Source organism: Trichomycterus rosablanca, chromosome 1 (genome assembly GCF_030014385.1).
Source record: "Trichomycterus rosablanca isolate fTriRos1 chromosome 1, fTriRos1.hap1, whole genome shotgun sequence".
NCBI lineage: Eukaryota > Metazoa > Chordata > Actinopteri > Siluriformes > Trichomycteridae > Trichomycterus > Trichomycterus rosablanca.
The window spans coordinates 59928255-59950567 of record NC_085988.1 but is presented as its reverse complement, the minus strand read 5'-3'; the positions used below and the strand labels follow the sequence as shown (position 1 = coordinate 59950567).

General features: G+C 37.0%; 1 protein-coding gene across 1 annotated transcript; it reads right to left on the bottom strand.

Moving 5' to 3' along the window:
* Nucleotides 1-14680: 14680 nt before the first annotated feature.
* LOC134323417 (zinc finger protein 239-like) lies at nt 14681-15783 on the bottom strand. The gene has a single exon (XM_063004948.1). It carries the CDS (start codon nt 15636-15638, stop codon nt 15078-15080), a length of 561 nt encoding a protein of 186 aa, XP_062861018.1. The 5' UTR covers nt 15639-15783; the 3' UTR covers nt 14681-15077.
* Nucleotides 15784-22313: the final 6530 nt, after the last annotated feature.

The following is a 22313-nucleotide window of genomic DNA, read 5'->3' as shown; positions in this document are numbered from 1 at the left end:
CAAGATCTTGACATGAAGGTAACCATACACTAATTGTTGGAGCTAATTATTCTGAGGGCAGTCTGTCCCAACAGTCAAATGTTGAGAATGCAGAAATCAGGTTTGTGAAACAGCCAAACTAAATGCATCAGGCTGCTGTAGCATGAAATAAACAGATTTATGCATAGAGAAAGGTTCTAAAACATAATAATAATGTTAGTTATTTTAGGAGGAATTTAGAGTGTAATTTTTATCTGCTTCTGATAGGAGGCATGCAAAACCACTAATCACTTGACGTATAACCACTGACTGAATGAACGACAGATTTTAAAAATAATTAAAACAGCAAAAAATACAAATGCAATATTTTCAAACAAATACAACAGAGATTTAAATGCACTGTCAGTTTGTTAATTAGTGTTATAATAGTTATCTAATTAAAATTTAAGTTTTAAGTCTTATAATGCATTTATGACAAAATACTGTGATGTTAAATGCTTAAGAGAACATGTACATAAAAAATTAAATTATACAAATAATAATAATGTTGATATAAAGTATATGATCACATTTATTGTATAGCCACAAATCAACATGTAATTTGACATGATTATGAACTTAAATTGATTTTTGTAATAGTAACACTCTTAACTGTAAAAAAAACCCCTGTGATTACTATTTATAAACGTCTCTGCTTTATGTTAGCTGTATATAAAAAGAAAGAAAAAGACTGTGATTACTATTTAAAAACTTCTCTTTTTGTACAGTGTATGTGGTATACTAAATGTATTGTTTATGTTAGATGTAGATAAAGAGAAAGAAAAAGACTGTGATTACTATTTAAAAACTTCTCTTTTTGTACAGTGTATGTGGTATACTAAATGTATTGTTTATGTTAGATGTAGATAAAGAGAAAGAAAAAGACTGTGATTACTATTTAAAAACTTCTCTTTTTGTACAGTGTATGTGGTATACTAAATGTATTGTTTATGTTAGATGTAGATAAAGAGAAAGAAAAAGACTGTGATTACTATTTAAAAACTTCTCTTTTTGTACAGTGTATGTGGTATACTAAATGTATTGTTTATGTTAGATGTAGATAAAGAGAAAGAAAAAGACTGTGATAACTATTGAAAAACTTCTCTTTTTGTACAGTGTATGTGGTATACTAAATGTATTGTTTATGTTAGATGTAGATAAAGAAAAAGACTGTGATTACTATTGAAAAACTTCTCTTTTTGTACAGTGTATGTGGTATACTAAATGTATTGTTTGTTAGATGTAGATAAAGAGAAAGAAAAAGACTGTGATTACTATTTAAAAACTTCTCTTTTTGTACAGTGTATGTGGTATACTAAATGTATTGTTTGTTAGATGTAGATAAAGAGAAAGAAAAAGACTGTGATTACTATTTAAAAACTTCTCTTTTTGTACAGTGTATGTGGTATACTAAATGTATTGTTTATGTTAGATGTAGATAAAGAGAAAGAAAAAGACTGTGATTACTATTTAAAAACTTCTCTTTTTGTACAGTGTATGTGGTATACTAAATGTATTGTTTATGTTAGATGTAGATAAAGAGAAAGAAAAAGACTGTGATAACTATTGAAAAACTTCTCTTTTTGTACAGTGTATGTGGTATACTAAATGTATTGTTTATGTTAGATGTAGATAAAGAAAAAGACTGTGATTACTATTGAAAAACTTCTCTTTTTGTACAGTGTATGTGGTATACTAAATGTATTGTTTATGTTAGATGTAGATAAAGAGAAAGAAAAAGACTGGGTTGCACCATCTTGCCCAGGCTGCACTGCAGCGTCTATTCACAGGCGCGATCCCACTACTGATCGGCACGGGGGCTTTGACCTGCTCTGTTCCCAGCCTGGACCGGTTGACCCCTCCTTAGGTGACCTGATAGTCCCGAGCTCCCTCAGGAGCACCATATCGATACCGAACTTAGTGCGGACACCCGATCGACATAGTCCACTGCAGCCCAGAACCCCTGAACTCAAGCACTCCGCCAGCCTAAGCCTCCCAGTAACTTGGATTACAGGCGCGCGCCACCGCGCCCCGCGAAAACAGCGAGGAGTTTAAGTGCAGTTCAACATAAAGCCTGTGTGAGTGAAACAGCGACATCTAGTGTCTGAAATCACAAACACTCACAAATCACATCCGTTTCATTCACGCAGTCCAAGCATGCATAAAGCTCTATTAGAACGGCTTTTAAAAATATTACACTTTGACACTCGGTGTTACTTCATTACATCCATTACTTTAACATATCATAAGACACTATCCTGGCTTCCATTAGTTACAAATGACTGTCCAGTAACAGGCGAAGCCACGACTTGACTGACTGCCAGTCGTTTTTCTTCGTCGTGATATTAGACAGACGGACAAATGCATTTAGGATTTACCTCATATATCTATAATTAACATAATTACATTTATATACAAATGTGGTATTATGTCTATATTCATATAAGCATATATAAATGAGAATAGCTAGATTTGTATTTTACAAAAATAGTACTACTTAAATTTAATATTAATATATACAAATAAATACATTTGTGTTTAGTGTAAGTAGGTATTACATGTGCAAATATGTATGAGGCATATAAGTTTGATGTAAAATGCAAATGTTAAATAAATAATTCCAAAGTGTAGTTATTGGTGTTAACAGTGTGGAGTTCAGCAAAGTGACTGAAGCAGGAAAGTACTAATGTTACCCTGACAGTCCTAGTGGAAGGATGAGGATTTAGGCATCTTTTGTAAATAACAAGATCTTGACATGAAGGTAACCATACACTAATTGTTGGAGCTAATTATTCTGAGGGCAGTCTGTCCCAACAGTCAAATGTTGAGAATGCAGAAATCAGGTTTGTGAAACAGCCAAACTAAATGCATCAGGCTGCTGTAGCATGAAATAAACAGATTTATGCATAGAGAAATGTTCTAAAACATAATAATAATGTTAGTTATTTTAGGAGGAATTTAGAGTGTAATTTTTATCTGCTTCTGATAGGAGGCATGCAAAACCACTAATCACTTGACGTATAACCACTGACTGAATGAACGACAGATTTTAAAAATAATTAAAACAGCAAAAAATACAAATGCAATATTTTCAAACAAATACAACAGAGATTTAAATGCACTGTCAGTTTGTTAATTAGTGTTATAATAGTTATCTAATTAAAATTTAAGTTTTAAGTCTTATAATGCATTTATGACAAAATACTGTGATGTTAAATGCTTAAGAGAACATGTACATAAAAAATTAAATTATACAAATAATAATAATGTTGATATAAAGTATATGATCACATTTATTGTATAGCCACAAATCAACATGTAATTTGACATGATTATGAACTTAAATTGATTTTTGTAATAGTAACACTCTTAACTGTAAAAAAAACCCCTGTGATTACTATTTATAAACGTCTCTGCTTTATGTTAGCTGTATATAAAAAGAAAGAAAAAGACTGTGATTACTATTTAAAAACTTCTCTTTTTGTACAGTGTATGTGGTATACTAAATGTATTGTTTATGTTAGATGTAGATAAAGAGAAAGAAAAAGACTGTGATTACTATTGAAAAACTTCTCTTTTTGTACAGTGTATGTGGTATACTAAATGTATTGTTTATGTTAGATGTAGATAAAGAGAAAGAAAAAGACTGTGATTACTATTTAAAAACTTCTCTTTTTGTACAGTGTATGTGGTATACTAAATGTATTGTTTATGTTAGATGTAGATAAAGAGAAAGAAAAAGACTGTGATTACTATTTAAAAACTTCTCTTTTTGTACAGTGTATGTGGTATACTAAATGTATTGTTTGTTAGATGTAGATAAAGAGAAAGAAAAAGACTGTGATTACTATTTAAAAACTTCTCTTTTTGTACAGTGTATGTGGTATACTAAATGTATTGTTTGTTAGATGTAGATAAAGAGAAAGAAAAAGACTGTGATTACTATTTAAAAACTTCTCTTTTTGTACAGTGTATGTGGTATACTAAATGTATTGTTTATGTTAGATGTAGATAAAGAGAAAGAAAAAGACTGTGATTACTATTTAAAAACTTCTCTTTTTGTACAGTGTATGTGGTATACTAAATGTATTGTTTATGTTAGATGTAGATAAAGAGAAAGAAAAAGACTGTGATAACTATTGAAAAACTTCTCTTTTTGTACAGTGTATGTGGTATACTAAATGTATTGTTTATGTTAGATGTAGATAAAGAAAAAGACTGTGATTACTATTGAAAAACTTCTCTTTTTGTACAGTGTATGTGGTATACTAAATGTATTGTTTATGTTAGATGTAGATAAAGAAAAAGACTGTGATTACTATTGAAAAACTTCTCTTTTTGTACAGTGTATGTGGTATACTAAATGTATTGTTTATGTTAGATGTAGATAAAGAAAAAGACTGTGATTACTATTGAAAAACTTCTCTTTTTGTACAGTGTATGTGGTATACTAAATGTATTGTTTATGTTAGATGTAGATAAAGAAAAAGACTGTGATTACTATTGAAAAACTTCTCTTTTTGTACAGTGTATGTGGTATACTAAATGTATTGTTTATGTTAGATGTAGATAAAGAAAAAGACTGTGATTACTATTGAAAAACTTCTCTTTTTGTACAGTGTATGTGGTATACTAAATGTATTGTTTATGTTAGATGTAGATAAAGAAAAAGACTGTGATTACTATTGAAAAACTTCTCTTTTTGTACAGTGTATGTGGTATACTAAATGTATTGTTTATGTTAGATGTAGATAAAGAGAAAGAAAAAGACTGGGTTGCACCGTCTTGCCCAGGCTGCACTGCAGCGTCTATTCACAGGCGCGATCCCACTACTGATCGGCACGGGGGCTTTGACCTGCTCTGTTCCCAGCCTGGACCGGTTGACCCCTCCTTAGGCGACCTGGTGGTCCCGAGCTCCCTCAGGAGCACCATATCGATATCGAACTTAGTGCGGACACCCGATCGACATAGTCCACTGCAGCCCAGAACCCCTGAGCTCAAGCACTCCGCCAGCCTAAGCCTCCCAGTAACTTGGATTACAGGCGCGCGCCACCGCGCCCGGCGAGAACAGCGAGGAGTTTAAGTGCAGTTCAACATAAAGCCTGTGTGAGTGAAACAGCGACATCTAGTGTCTGAAATCACAAACACTCACAAAACACATCCGTTTCATTCACGCAGTCCAAGCATGCATAAAGCTCTATTAGAACGGCTTTTAAAAATATTACACTTTGACACTCGGTGTTACTTCATTAGATCCATTACTTTAACATATCATAAGACACTATCCTGGCTTCCATTAGTTACAAATGACTGTCCAGTAACAGGCGAAGCCACGACTTGACTGACTGCCAGTCGTTTTTCTTCGTCGTGATATTAGACAGACGGACAAATGCATTTAGGATTTACCTCATATATCTATAATTAACATAATTACATTTATATACAAATGTGGTATTATGTCTATATTCATATAAGCATATATAAATGAGAATAGCTAGATTTGTATTTTACAAAAATAGTACTACTTAAATTTAATATTAATATATACAAATAAATACATTTGTGTTTAGTGTAAGTAGGTATTACATGTGCAAATATGTATGAGGCATATAAGTTTGATGTAAAATGCAAATGTTAAATAAATAATTCCAAAGTGTAGTTATTGGTGTTAACAGTGTGGAGTTCAGCAAAGTGACTGAAGCAGGAAAGTACTAATGTTACCCTGACAGTCCTAGTGGAAGGATAAGGATTTAGGCATCTTTTGTAAATAACAAGATCTTGACATGAAGGTAACCATACACTAATTGTTGGAGCTAATTATTCTGAGGGCAGTCTGTCCCAACAGTCAAATGTTGAGAATGCAGAAATCAGGTTTGTGAAACAGCCAAACTAAATGCATCAGGCTGCTGTAGCATGAAATAAACAGATTTATGCATAGAGAAATGTTCTAAAACATAATAATAATGTTAGTTATTTTAGGAGGAATTTAGAGTGTAATTTTTATCTGCTTCTGATAGGAGGCATGCAAAACCACTAATCACTTGACGTATAACCACTGACTGAATGAACGACAGATTTTAAAAATAATTAAAACAGCAAAAAATACAAATGCAATATTTTCAAACAAATACAACAGAGATTTAAATGCACTGTCAGTTTGTTAATTAGTGTTATAATAGTTATCTAATTAAAATTTAAGTTTTAAGTCTTATAATGCATTTATGACAAAATACTGTGATGTTAAATGCTTAAGAGAACATGTACATAAAAAATTAAATTATACAAATAATAATAATGTTGATATAAAGTATATGATCACATTTATTGTATAGCCACAAATCAACATGTAATTTGACATGATTATGAACTTAAATTGATTTTTGTAATAGTAACACTCTTAACTGTAAAAAAAAAAACCCCTGTGATTACTATTTATAAACGTCTCTGCTTTATGTTAGCTGTATATAAAAAGAAAGAAAAAGACTGTGATTACTATTGAAAAACTTCTCTTTTTGTACAGTGTATGTGGTATACTAAATGTATTGTTTATGTTAGATGTAGATAAAGAGAAAGAAAAAGACTGTGATTACTATTTAAAAACTTCTCTTTTTGTACAGTGTATGTGGTATACTAAATGTATTGTTTATGTTAGATGTAGATAAAGAGAAAGAAAAAGACTGTGATTACTATTTAAAAACTTATCTTTTTGTACAGTGTATGTGGTATACTAAATGTATTGTTTGTTAGATGTAGATAAAGAGAAAGAAAAAGACTGTGATTACTATTTAAAAACTTCTCTTTTTGTACAGTGTATGTGGTATACTAAATGTATTGTTTATGTTAGATGTAGATAAAGAGAAAGAAAAAGACTGATTACTATTTAAAAACTTCTCTTTTTGTACAGTGTATGTGGTATACTAAATGTATTGTTTATGTTAGATGTAGATAAAGAGAAAGAAAAAGACTGTGATTACTATTTAAAAACTTCTCTTTTTGTACAGTGTATGTGGTATACTAAATGTATTGTTTATGTTAGATGTAGATAAAGAGAAAGAAAAAGACTGTGATTACTATTTAAAAACTTCTCTTTTTGTACAGTGTATGTGGTATACTAAATGTATTGTTTATGTTAGATGTAGATAAAGAGAAAGAAAAAGACTGTGATTACTATTTAAAAACTTCTCTTTTTGTACAGTGTATGTGGTATACTAAATGTATTGTTTATGTTAGATGTAGATAAAGAGAAAGAAAAAGACTGTGATTACTATTTAAAAACTTCTCTTTTTGTACAGTGTATGTGGTATACTAAATGTATTGTTTATGTTAGATGTAGATAAAGAAAAAGACTGTGATTACTATTTAAAAACTTCTCTTTTTGTACAGTGTATGTGGTATACTAAATGTATTGTTTATGTTAGATGTAGATAAAGAAAAAGATTGTGATTACTATTGAAAAACTTCTCTTTTTGTACAGTGTATGTGGTATACTAAATGTATTGTTTATGTTAGATGTAGATAAAGAGAAAGAAAAAGACTGTGATTACTATTGAAAAACTTCTCTTTTTGTACAGTGTATGTGGTATACTAAATGTATTGTTTATGTTAGATGTAGATAAAGAAAAAGACTGTGATTACTATTTAAAAACTTCTCTTTTTGTACAGTGTATGTGGTATACTAAATGTATTGTTTATGTTAGATGTAGATAAAGAAAAAGACTGTGATTACTATTTAAAAACTTCTCTTTTTGTACAGTGTATGTGGTATACTAAATGTATTGTTTATGTTAGATGTAGATAAAGAAAAAGACTGTGATTACTATTGAAAAACTTCTCTTTTTGTACAGTGTATGTGGTATACTAAATGTATTGCTTATGTTAGATGTAGATAAAGAGAAAGAAAAAGACTGGGTTGCACCGTCTTGCCCAGGCTGCACTGCAGCGTCTATTCACAGGCGCGATCCCACTACTGATCGGCACGGGGGCTTTGACCTGCTCTGTTCCCAGCCTGGACCGGTTGACCCCTCCTTAGGCGACCTGGTGGTCCCGAGCTCCCTCAGGAGCACCATATCGATACCGAACTTAGTGCGGACACCCGATCGACATAGTCCACTGCAGCCCAGAATCCCTGAGCTCAAGCACTCCGCCAGCCTAAGCCTCCCAGTAACTTGGATTACAGGCGCGCGCCACCGCGCCCGGCGAGAACAGCGAGGAGTTTAAGTGCAGTTCAACATAAAGCCTGTGTGAGTGAAACAGCGACATCTAGTGTCTGAAATCACAAACACTCTAACAGAAAACACCAGTTTTATTCACACTGTCCATGCTTACATAGAGCTCATTTAGAACGGCTTTTAATAAATATTACACTTTAACACTTTACCACTTGGTGTTACTTCGTTAGAGCCATTACTTTAACATAACATAATCCACTATCCTGGCTTCCATCACTGCTGAACATGAACATGGTTAAAATGAAGCCCCACAACCACACATTTCAGGGTTTTAAATCCAATTTGTGTTTAATGAACATTCTCTGTATTCTTGATCATTTAGGTTACAGCAATAAAACGCGTTCTAATATAACAATTATTTTTTTTGTCTTTAAACTAACTAATTGTGGTAATGTACAGGGCAGTACAATTATCTGTGGGTTTTTAAAAGATAAAATTTATCAAAAGTAAAAAAATATATATTTTTGTAAACCTTTAAATATGTATATTAAGAAATCAAACGTTTTTAAATCATTTTAATTCAACCATTTTTAATTGATTGTGATTGGATCTCCTGCAATAGATTGTTTCTAAGTATGCCAATTCCATTGCAACCCTGACCAGAATGAAGTGGTTACTAAACACAACCCCATTTTAAAAATAATAATTCTGCTTTTTAGGAGGTTTATTGTGTAGTGTTCATGCATGTGGTTCAGTGACTGTTAAACAAAAAGAGAGATAGATGGACAGAGAGACAGATGGATAGAAAGACAGACAGATACCGTAGATAGATAGTTCTGTATACTTTATAAACAACATTAACTAACAACATTACTTAATGATTACTTAATGGAGTTTTAAGTAATGCTTTATTTTTTTTACTGCTTGATGAATTAAACTAAATGCTTTTGCTGCGCAAATTCAGAATTATAGTTAATAGTTTCACTGGTCTTGTATTTCTTTATATTTGTTGGCTCGGCGACTGGTCAGCGCTAGATTTGCCAGCTCAGGAGCAACTCGGCGTTCGCTTGGTGATCGAAACTCGGCTCTCAATCGCTATGTGTGACCTACTCAACAACTCAATCCGAGTGGCTCCGGACCGAAGAGAGAAATCTAGCTTGTCAAATATCTGGATCTGAGTCGCACAACTGGCAATGAGTGCTATGTCGAACAGCCAATGAGAACGCAAGATACGGTGTGAGGGGAAACGCAGGGGAGGCGTTGTAAAAAAGTGGGACGGAGGCATAATATAGTCTATATGAGAATACATCGGTACACACACAATTCTTACAGTATTTCTGACCTTATCGTTCACTACAAAACATAACACCAACGTTGCATTGCAAAAAATATTTATTAACCTCCAACTCACTATAGAACAAACAATCCATGCTGGTTGCGTAGCCAAATCCACTCAGATTCATTTATTTTTTCTCCTTGATTTTACGCTGCACATCAGCGCACAAAGCCTACCTTAATAGTTAATTGTAAACTAGAACATCCAGCAATGGTCTCAAATACAAACATTCTCGTCTGTGTTTTGATACACCCCCACAGAATTCGTTGGGAGTTTTCCAAACGTAGTTACCCGAGTAGTGTTTTTAGCTGCTTTAGACATCGACATGTTGGACATTTGGACTTTAATCCATTGCTAACTAAATTGCCGTACAATTGCTAGTGTAACAGACCTTTCTGCGGTGTAGTGTGCTGCTATATATATATATATATATATATATATATATATATATATATATATATATATATATATATATATACAGTGTATCACAAAAGTGAGTACACCCCTCACATTTCTGCAGATATTTAAGTATATCTTTTCATGGGACAACACTGACAAAATGACACTTTGACACAATGAAAAGTAGTCTGTGTGCAGCTTATATAACAGTGTAAATTTATTCTTCCCTCAAAATAACTCAATATACAGCCATTAATGTCTAAACCACTGGCAACAAAAGTGAGTACACCCCTAAGAGACTACACCCCTAAATGTCCAAATTGAGCACTGCTTGTCATTTTCCCTCCAAAATGTCATGTGATTTGTTAGTGTTACTAGGTCTCAGGTGTGCATAGGGAGCAGGTGTGTTCAATTTAGTAGTACAGCTCTCACACTCTCTCATACTGGTCACTGAAAGTTCCAACATGGCACCTCATGGCAAAGAACTCTCTGAGGATCTTAAAAGACGAATTGTTGCGCTACATGAAGATGGCCAAGGCTACAAGAAGATTGCCAACACCCTGAAACTGAGCTGCAGCACAGTGGCCAAGATCATCCAGCGTTTTAAAAGAGCAGGGTCCACTCAGAACAGACCTCGCGTCGGTCGTCCAAAGAAGCTGAGTGCACGTGCTCAGCGTCACATCTAACTGCTGTCTTTGAAAGATAGGCGCAGGAGTGCTGTCAGCATTGCTGCAGAGATTGAAAAGGTGGGGGGTCAGCCTGTCAGTGCTCAGACCATACGCCGCACACTACATCAAATTGGTCTGCATGGCTGTCACCCCAGAAGGAAGCCTCTTCTGAAGTCTCTACACAAGAAAGCCCGCAAACAGTTTGCTGAAGACATGTCAACAAAGGACATGGATTACTGGAACCATGTCCTATGGTCTGATGAGACCAAGATTAATTTGTTTGGTTCAGATGGTCTCAAGCATGTGTGGCGGCAATCAGGTGAGGAGTACAAAGATAAGTGTGTCATGCCTACAGTCAAGCATGGTGGTGGGAATGCCATGGTCTGGGGCTTCATGAGTGCAGCAGGTGTTGGGGAGTTACATTTCATTGAGGGACACATGAACTCCAATATGTACTGTGAAATACTGAAGCAGAGCATGATCCCCTCCCTCCGGAAACTGGGTCGCAGGGCAGTGTTCCAGCATGATAATGACCCCAAACACACCTCTAAGACGACCACTGCTTTATTGAAGAGGCTGAGGGTAAAGGTGATGGACTGGCCAAGCATGTCTCCAGACCTAAACCCAATAGAACATCTTTGGGGCATCCTCAAGCGGAAGGTGGAGGAGTGCAAAGTCTCGAATATCCGCCAGCTCCGTGATGTCGTCATGGAGGAGTGGAAAAGCATTCCAGTGGCAACCTGTGAAGCTCTGGTAAACTCCATGCCCAGGAGAGTTAAGGCAGTTCTGGGAAATAATGGTGGCCACACAAAATATTGACACTTCAGGAACTTTCACTAAGGGGTGTACTCACTTTTGTTGCCGGTGGTTTAGACATTAATGGCTGTATATTGAGTTATTTTGAGGGAAGAATAAATTTACACTGTTATTTAAGCTGCACACAGACTACTTTTCATTGTGTCAAAGTGTCATTTTGTCAGTGTTGTCCCATGAAAAGATATACTTAAATATCTGCAGAAATGTGAGGGGTGTACTCACTTTTGTGATACACTGTATATATATACTTATAAATAATTTTAAACAGCCCTTAAAATTCCAATAGTCATGACATGCATTACCCTTACAAGTGTGTAACCAGTATTTGCTTAATTTTAAGATAAATAAGATTTTTGAATATTAAATACTTTTTTTGAATATTATAGTATGTATGTTTGACACCTTTTTCTTACAGTAGTCACACAGTGTGTGGCATGTGGGGTAGCCTTCAGATTAACCCATGATAAGAATGGGGTTTGAGCATGTTTACTCACATTTACAAATGTTCCTCTGTCTGTGTGATGCTTGCAATAACTTTCTTGTCACAAATCTTTTAAACCGACTGGTTTAATTCAATCTAAAATATACATTATCCAAACTAAAAAGTACACTCAAAAACCTATGAATAAACTCATTTATAAAAACAGTTATTTCAAAACAGAAGAAGGGCACTACACCAAAGGCAACACAATCACACCTAAGGGAAATTTACAGCTGAACCCAAGGTGAAATGGTAAGAATATGACAAACACCTTAAAGACAATGACTGGCACTGGTGCTGTACAACACCCAGACAGCCAAATGCACCACTGTGCCACCCCATAGGGTTTTACTGCCTCTCAAAGTTATACACCTCATAAACAAATACAAATACAAACATTTCCTCTGCTTAAATACTGTACCTCATTTTAATAATTACAAAAGAATTCACATTATTCAAATAATTTTACAACATTTACATGATGTGGTGGTCTTGCAGGTCTCAACACCACATCAGGTATTATACACTGATCAGCCATAACATTAAAACCACCTCCATGTTTCTACACTCACTGTCCATTTTATCAGCTCCACTTACCATATAGAAGCACTTTGTAGTTCTACAATTACTGACTGTAGTCCATCTGTTTCTCTACATACATTTTTAGCCTGCTTTTACCCTGTTCTTCAATGGTTAGGACCCCCACAGGACCACCACAGAGCAGGTATTATTTGTGTGGTGGATCATTCTCAGCACTGCAGTGACAATGACATAGTGGTGGTGTGTTAGTGTGTAATATAATACCCACTCTGTAGTGGTCCTGTGGGGGTCCTGATCATTAAAGAACAGCATGAAAGGAGGCTAACAAAGCATACAGAAAAACTGCATGAGATGGACTACCGTCAGTAATTGTAAAAGTACAAAGTGCTTCTATATGGTAAGGAGCTGATAAAGAAAAGTGAGTGTAGAAACAAGGAGGTGGTTTTAATGTTATGGCTGATCGGTGTATGTATAGTTAGCTTAACATATTACAGTTACAGGCAAATTATACTTCCTTTTTTAAACCATCAGAAATTAATTGTCTGATAATTAGTGAATTTAGTACTTTAGTAGTACTTCAAGTAAAATAAATAATATAATAAAATGAATAAATAAAACACACAAACCTTCACCACAGTCAGATGAATCAAATAATGTCTAAATCTGAACAGGATTGGTTTTTCATGTTACCCCTGTAATAAGGTTTGAGAATGGCCTTCCCAACCAGCTGACGAACGTGTACTACTGTGTAAGCAGTAGCCCAGAGCAGCCGTACCTTAAATATAGAATTTAGTTAATCAGTTAAACTAATTTTAAAAAGAACTTTTCTTGTATTTAAAAGAATCTGAAAACAGTTTCCTTAATGTTATGCAATTAACTGCACAATAGTTGAACTGGAATGAAGACGAATATAATAGGCTCAGGGCATTCAGAATTTGTATGAGGGAATAAAAACATTGGAATAACTGGACTACGGATTCAAAGATTGCCAGATTCATTTAACAAATCAATATTGGTTGACATTAACCACAAACCGACAAATTTATAGTCTCATTAAAATACATCAATTAAGTTGATGTCATTGAAGCTTAAGTGCATCAGAGCAGCTGAAGACAGTAGACATGTAAGTAATGTAAAACAGGAACATGACCAGATAAATATTTACATGTTTTTTAACTAAGAACGTCAGGAGTAAACCTATATTACATGGATGGCTCAGTGGGCAGCACTGTCACCTAACAGCAAGAAGGTCCTGTGTTCGATCCCCAGGTGGGGCGGTCTTTCTGTGTGGAGTTTGCATGTTCTCCCCGTGTCTGCGTGGGTTTCCTCCAGAAGGTCCGGTTTCCACCCACAGTCCAAAGGCATGCAAGTGAGGTGAATTGGAGATACACAATTGCCCATGACTGTGTTTGATATTAAAACTTGTGAACTACCATTTCTGTCATGAATGTAACCAAAGTGTGTAAAACATGACATTAAAATCCTAATAAATTAATAAATTACATGGATGAAATTAAGTAAACATGCTAAACATGTACCAAAGAATCAAGATGCCAGTCTGCCGATTTTTCTCGCAACATTTAGTTAAGTTAAAACGAGGGATCTTCAAAAAATTTCCGCACTTTTATATTTTCGTTGGAAACGGCAAGGGCAGGAGAAGTAGTAATTGGTCGTGTCTGAGAGACTGATAAAGAGCTTACAGTCTGGATTTAGCGCCTTCTGATTTCCACCCTATTAAACCGCTAAAGAAGCTTTAAGGGGAAGAAGATTTCCATGTGGTGATGTGAAAGCAGGGGTGCATCAGTGGCTATGTGCTCAACCAAAAAAAATTTTTGCTGTTGGTACGACGCTGGGAAAAATGCATCACTTAAAAGTGTTTAAAAAAGTGCAGAAACTTTTTGAAGAACTTGTATAATGATAAGCAGACGCCAACCTTCATACTGGAGTATGATACAACATGCAACTAGAATTTATACTGATGCAAATAAGAGTCCCTGTTTATGGTTTAAAGTGATTAATAGATTATTAGATTAAATAAATGCTTATGAATTTGCCTCTGGAAGTAATTTATCTATAATGTGATCTGTCTAATAGTTTTTCTCTTTATGATTTTAATGCATGGTTGTTTAATTTAAACAAAATAAATGACAAATAATTAATAAATAAAATAATAAAACAAATTTAGATGGCATTAAACTGAGAGCATTAATTTAACAATGACTTATTTTTTAAAACAGAAATAAAATCCCAGAGATTCGAAAAGATGAAATGACCCTTGATCCCCATGTTTGTTTGTTTGTTTATTAGGATTTTATCGTCATGTTTTACACTGGTTACATTCATGACTAGTTACTCATTACACAAGATTCATCAGTTCACAAGGTTATATCGAACACATTCATGGACAATTTTGTATCTCCAATTCACCTCACTTGCATGTCTTTGGACTGTGAGAGGAAACCGGAGCTCGCAGAGGAAACCCATGCAGACACGGGGAGAACATGCAAACCACACAGAAAGGACCCGGATCGCCCCACCTGGGGATCGAACCCAGGACCTTGAGGCTGTGAGGCGACAGTGCTACCCACCGAGTGCTACCCACCGAGGTCCCCATGTAAATCTAATCCTCTGTGAATATGACTCACTACAAGTTAGCTGGGTTCTAAGTCACACAATGCAGGAACAGTTTCCTTCTGTCCTGTATGTATTCTCTGGTGAACCGTTAAGTACCACGATCTGATAAAGCCTTTGCCACACTGGTTACACTGGTAAGGCCTCTCTCCAGTATGTTGCCTTTGGTGAATTTTTAAAGACCCAGGATGAGAAAAACACTTGTCACACTGAGAGCACTGGTAAGGCTTCTCTCCAGTATGCATTCTCTGGTGAACTCGTAATCCACTGGACTGAGTAAATGTCTTCCCGCACTGTGTGCAGAGGTATGGCTTTTCTCCAGTATGGGTTCGCATATGACCCTTCAGTAAGCCCGTGTGAGAAAAACCTTTCCCGCATTCAGTGCACTGGTAAGGCTTCTCTCCGGTGTGTCCACGAACGTGAATTTTCAGAGACGTCAGATGAGAAAAACTCTTCTCACATATAGAGCAGTGGTATGGTTTCTCTCCAGTGTGGATCCTCTCGTGTACCTTCAGTGAGCTTGGATGAGAAAATTTCCTTCCGCATTCCGAGCAGCTGTACGCCGTTTCTCCATTATGCATATCCTCGTGATCTTTCAGCGAGCTCTGATGTGAAAATCTTTTCCCACACTGAGAGCAGGAAAAAGGCTTCTCTCCAGAATGCGATCGTTCATGTTTCTTTAAAAATTCCTGTCTGGAGAATCTTTTCCCACATTGAGGGCACTGGTATGGCTTTTCTCCGGTATGAATTCTCTCGTGCAGTTTTAATGAGCCTGAAAGGGTAAATCTCTTGCCACATTGAAAGCACTGGTAGGGCTTTTCTCCTGTATGTGTTCTCACATGACCAGTTAATGAAGCCTGATGAGAAAAACTCTTCCCACAATGCATGCACATGTAAGGCTTCTCTCCAGTATGGACTCTTAGGTGAGTTTTTAAAAACTGCATTCTAGGGAAAATCTTCTCACAGTGGGGGCAGTTGTAACAATTCCCATTAGTGCTGTTTTCTCTGTTAGTAGTGCTTGGCTTAGTCAAACAGACTGTACTCTCAAAGCTTTGATCAGTTATTTTCTCACTACACTCCGTGTTTTCTGCTGTTTCTTCTGACACAGTTTGATCCTCATCTTCATCTTTCAGCTGTACACCAACATCGGAAACAAAGACTGTAACATAAAGAAAAACAAAAACATTATACAGTACATATTAACAACCCCCACTTCCACCAAAGTTCAGTATTTTTTTGTATGTTTTGTGAAATGCAATATATATATATATATATACAGTGTATCACAAAAGTGAGTACACCCCTCACATTTCTGCAGATATTTAAGTATATCTTTTCATGGGACAACACTGACAAAATGACACTTTGACACAATGAAAAGTACTCTGTGTGCAGCTTATATAACAGTGTAAATTTATTCTTCCCTCAAAATAACTCAATATACAGCCATTAATGTCTAAACCACTGGCAACAAAAGTGAGTACACCCCTAAGAGACTACACCCCTAAATGTCCAAATTGAGCACTGCTTGTCATTTTCCTTCCAAAATGTCATGTGATTTGTTAGTGTTACTAGGTCTCAGGTGTGCATAGGGAGCAGGTGTGTTCAATTTAGTAGTACAGCTCTCACACTCTCTCATACTGGTCACTGAAAGTTCCAACATGGCACCTCATGGCAAAGAACTCTCTGAGGATCTTAAAAGACGAATTGTTGCGCTACATGAAGATGGCCAAGGCTACAAGAAGATTGCCAACACCCTGAAACTGAGCTGCAGCACAGTGGCCAAGATCATCCAGCGTTTTAAAAGAGCAGGGTCCACTCAGAACAGACCTCGCATTATTCGTCCAAAGAAGCTGAGTGCACGTGCTCAGCGTCACATCCAACTGCTGTCTTTGAAAGATAGGCGCAGGAGTGCTGTCAGCATTGCTGCAGAGATTGAAAAGGTGGGGGGTCAGCCTGTCAGTGCTCAGACCATACGCCGCACACTACATCAAATTGGTCTGCATGGCTGTCACCCCAGAAGGAAGCCTCTTCTGAAGTCTCTACACAAGAAAGCCCGCAAACAGTTTGCTGAAGACATGTCAACAAAGGACATGGATTACTGGAACCATGTCCTATGGTCTGATGAGACCAAGATTAATTTGTTTGGTTCAGATGGTCTCAAGCATGTGTGGCGGCAATCAGGTGAGGAGTACAAAGATAAGTGTGTCATGCCTACAGTCAAGCATGGTGGTGGGAATGCCATGGTCTGGGGCTGCATGAGTGCAGCAGGTGTTGGGGAGTTACATTTCATTGAGGGACACATGAACTCCAATATGTACTGTGAAATACTGAAGCAGAGCATGATCCCCTCCCTCTGGAATCTGGGTCGCAGGGCAGTGTTCCAGCATGATAATGACCCCAAACACACCTCTAAGACAACCACTGCTTTATTGAAGAGGCTGAGGGTAAAGGTGATGGACTGGCCAAGCATGTCTCCAGACCTAAACCCAAAAGAACATCTTTGGGGCATCCTCAAGCGGAAGGTGGAGGAGCGCAAAGTCTCGAATATCCACCAGCTCCGTGATGTCGTCATGGAGGAGTGGAAAAGCATTCCAGTGGCAACCTGTGAAGCTCTGGTAAACTCCATGCCCAGGAGAGTTAAGGCAGTTCTGGGAAATAATGGTGGCCACACAAAATATTGACACTTCAGGAACTTTCACTAAGGGGTGTACTCACTTTTGTTGCCGGTGGTTTAGACATTAATGGCTGTATATTGAGTTATTTTGAGGGAAGAATAAATTTACACTGTTATATAAGCTGCACACAGAGTACTTTTCATTGTGTCAAAGTGTCATTTTGTCAGTGTTGTCCCATGAAAAGATATACTTAAATATCTGCAGAAATGTGAGGGGTGTACTCACTTTTGTGATACACTGTATATTAGGGCTGTCAAACGATTAAAATTTTTAATCGCGATTAATCTCAGAATTTCATATAGTTAATCGCGATTAATCGCATTAAAAAAAATCTGTGTAAATGTTATAGAAAACAAGGATTTTTAAGTGAAATGTTACAATTACAATGGTGAACACATTTTATGCTAAATGTACTAATGTTAAAAACTGCTGGGACAAGAGAAAACTGTAAGGGAGTTTTATTCACTCACATACTAGGCAGTAATACTATCCAGTGGTTTAATGGACGTTTCTACACGAACTGAGTGTGTTTAGACTAGGGTGGCCAGATTCATAGTAACAAAAAAAATTCATTACACCCCAAAAAGCCGGACATCTTATTAGGAACAGGGGGACATGCTACTGCAACACACAGAATGAATCCAGAACCCATATAACAGTTTTTGACCAATTTAAGCAAGAATTATATAACAAATGACTGTTTTACTCACTAAATGTTGTGTCTTTTCATATTTAGGTCCGTTCATCGCTGCCTCAAAAGTTTACTTTTTGGCATTTTCACCGCGTTCCTGATCATGAGAGCTGAGTGATTGACTCAGGTAGCGCGGTGTTTACAAAACAGAGAGGGCGGGCGAAATTCAACCACCCAATCACAGACTAGCATTTAGAGGGCGGACCTTCTCCGATTGGCCAGTGGTAGCTCTATAAGGAGTCAAATGAGGCTGTTAAACCAATGAAATACAAAGCATTTGTTTCGACATGTACCTGAGCCAATGGTAAATAATATTGATCAAAAATGAAACCAGTTCACTCCAAAAGGAGGATTTTGAAGTGTCCGTCCTAGCGTTACGTGAATGGGGGACTGGCAGCTTCTTTATTATGCAAGTGCATTACTACGACACTACCACGCTCGGTAACATTATGTTAACAAACCGCAAATAAAAAACGGTGGCAAGTCCGACATTAAAACGTTGGTTCTACCAGTCAAGTCTCAACATGAACTAGAATTTGCGTTAACGGCACTAATTTTTATAATCGCGTTAAATTGAGATTGCGTTAATGCGTTATTATCGCGTTAACTTCGACAGCCCTAATATATATATATATATATATGTATATATATATATATATATATATATATATATATATATATATATACACGTGTATATATATATATATATATATATATATATATACAGTGTATCACAAAAGTGAGTACACCCCTCACATTTCTGCAGATATTTAAGTATATCTTTTCATGGGACAACACTGACAAAATGACACTTTGACACAATGAAAAGTAGTCTGTGTGCAGCTTATATAACAGTGTAAATTTATTCTTCCCTCAAAATAACTCAATATACAGCCATTAATGTCTAAACCACCGGCAACAAAAGTGAGTACACCCCTAAGAGACTACACCCCTAAATGTCCAAATTGAGCACTGCTTGTCATTTTCCCTCCAAAATGTCATGTGATTTGTTAGTGTTACTAGGTCTCAGGTGTGCATAGGGAGCAGGTGTGTTCAAATTAGTAGTATAGCTCTCACACTCTCTCATACTGGTCACTGAAAGTTCCAACATGGCACCTCATGGCAAAGAACTCTCTGAGGATCTTAAAAGACGAATTGTTGCGCTACATGAAGATGGCCAAGGCTACAAGAAGATTGCCAACACCCTGAAACTGAGCTGCAGCACAGTGGCCAAGATCATCCAGCGTTTTAAAAGAGCAGGGTCCACTCAGAACAGACCTCGCGTTGGTCGTCCAAAGAAGCTGAGTGCACGTGCTCAGCGTCACAGCCAACTGCTGTCTTTGAAAGATAGGCGCAGGAGTGCTGTCAGCATTGCTGCAGAGATTGAAAAGGTGGGGGGTCAGCCTGTCAGTGCTCAGACCATACGCCGCACACTACATCAAATCGGTCTGCATGGCTGTCACCCCAGAAGGAAGCCTCTTCTGAAGTCTCTACACAAGAAAGCCCGCAAACAGTTTGCTGAAGACATGTCAACAAAGGACATGGATTACTGGAACCATGTCCTATGGTCTGATGAGACCAAGATTAATTTGTTTGGTTCAGATGGTCTCAAGCATGTGTGGCAGCAATCAGGTGAGGAGTAAAAAGATAAGTGTGTCATGCCTACAGTCAAGCATGGTGGTGGGAATGCCATGGTCTGGGGCTGCATGAGTGCAGCAGGTGTTGGGGAGTTACATTTCATTGAGGGACACATGAACTCCAATATGTACTGTGAAATACTGAAGCAGAGCATGATCCCCTCCCTCCGGAAACTGGGTCGCAGGGCAGTGTTCCAGCATGATAATGACCCCAAACACACCTCTAAGACGACCACTGCTTTATTGAAGAGGCTGAGGGTAAAGGTGATGGACTGGCCAAGCATGTCTCCAGACCTAAACCCAATAGAACATCTTTGGGGCATCCTCAAGCGGAAGGTGGAGGAGCGCAAAGTCTTGAATATCCGCCAGCTCCGTGATGTCGTCATGGAGGAGTGGAAAAGCATTCCAGTGGCAACCTGTGAAGCTCTGGTAAACTCCATGCCCAGGAGAGTTAAGGCAGTTCTGGGAAATAATGGTGGCCACACAAAATATTGACACTTCAGGAACTTTCACTAAGGGGTCACTTTTGTTGCTGGTGGTTTAGACATTAATGGCTGTATATTGAGTTATTTTGAGGGAGGAATAAATTTACACTGTTATATAAGCTGCACACAGACTACTTTTCATTGTGTCAAAGTGTCATTTTGTCAGTGTTGTCCCATGAAAAGATGTACTTAAATATCTGCAGAAATGTGAGGGGTGTACTCACTTTTGTGATACACTGTATATATAAAACTGATCAGCCATAACAGTAATACCACCTCCTTATTTCTACACTCACTGTCCATTTTAGCAGCTCCACTTACCATATAGAAGCACTTTGTAGTTCTACAATTACTGACTACAATTACTGACTCCATAGTCCATCTTTTACTCTGCATACTTTTTTTTATCCTGCTTTTATGCTGTTCTTCAATGGTTTAGGACCACCACAAATTTACACTGTTATATAAGCTGCACACAGACTACTTTTCATTGTGTCAAAGTGTCATTTTGTCAGTGTTGTCCCATGAAAAGATGTACTTAAATATCTGCAGAAATGTGAGGGGTGTACTCACTTTTGTGATACACTGTATATATAAAACTGATCAGCCATAACAGTAATACCACCTCCTTATTTCTACACTCACTGTCCATTTTAGCAGCTCCACTTACCATATAGAAGCACTTTGTAGTTCTACAATTACTGACTACAATTACTGACTCCATAGTCCATCTTTTACTCTGCATACTTTTTTTTATCCTGCTTTTATGCTGTTCTTCAATGGTTTAGGACCACCACAGAGCAGGTATTATTTAGGTGGTGGATCATTCTCAGCACTGCAGTGACACTGACATGGTGGTGATGTGTTAGTGTGTGTTGTGCTGGTATGAGTGGATCAGACACAGCAGCGCTGCTGAAGTTTTTAAATACGGTGTCCACTCACTGTCCACTCTATTAGACACTCCTACCTACTTGGTCCACCTTGTAGAGGTAAAGTCAGAGACGATTGCTCATCTATTGCTGCTGTTGGAGTTGGTCAACTTCTAGACCTTCATCAGTGGACAAAGGACGCTGCCCACAGGGCACTGTTGGATGGATTTTTTTTGGTTGGTGGACTATTCTCAGTCCAGCAGTGACAGTGATGTGTTTCAAAACTCCATCAGCATTGCTGTGCCTTATCCACTTATACCAGCACAACACACACTAACACACCACCACCACGTCAGTGTCACTGCAGTGCTAAGAATGATCCACCACCCAAATAATACCTACTCTGTGGTGGTCCTGATCATTAAGGAGCAGGGTGAAAGCAGGATAAAGTATGCAGAGAAACAGATGGACTACAGTCAGTAATTGTAGAACTACAAAGTGCTTCTATATGGTCAGTGGAGCTGATAAAATGGACAGTGAGAGTAGAAACAAGGAGGTGGTTTTAATGTCATGGTTGTTTGGTGTATATAAGAACAAAATTATGTTCTGGCTGATTAACTTAAAAGTATTTTGTAAATGTAAACAAACGGGACAGTGAAAGCCTAGTGGGTAGAGCTTTGGGCTATCAATTGAAAGGTTGAGAGTTTAAATCCCAGCTCGATCATGCAGCCACTGTTGGGCCCTTGAGCAAGGCCCTTAATACTCTCGCATCCGGGGGCACCGTACGATGGCTGACCCTGCACTCTGACCCCAGCTTCCTAACAAGCTGGGAAATGCGAAAGAAAGTCATTGTACTGTACACCTGTATATGTATATATGATAAATAAAGACATTCA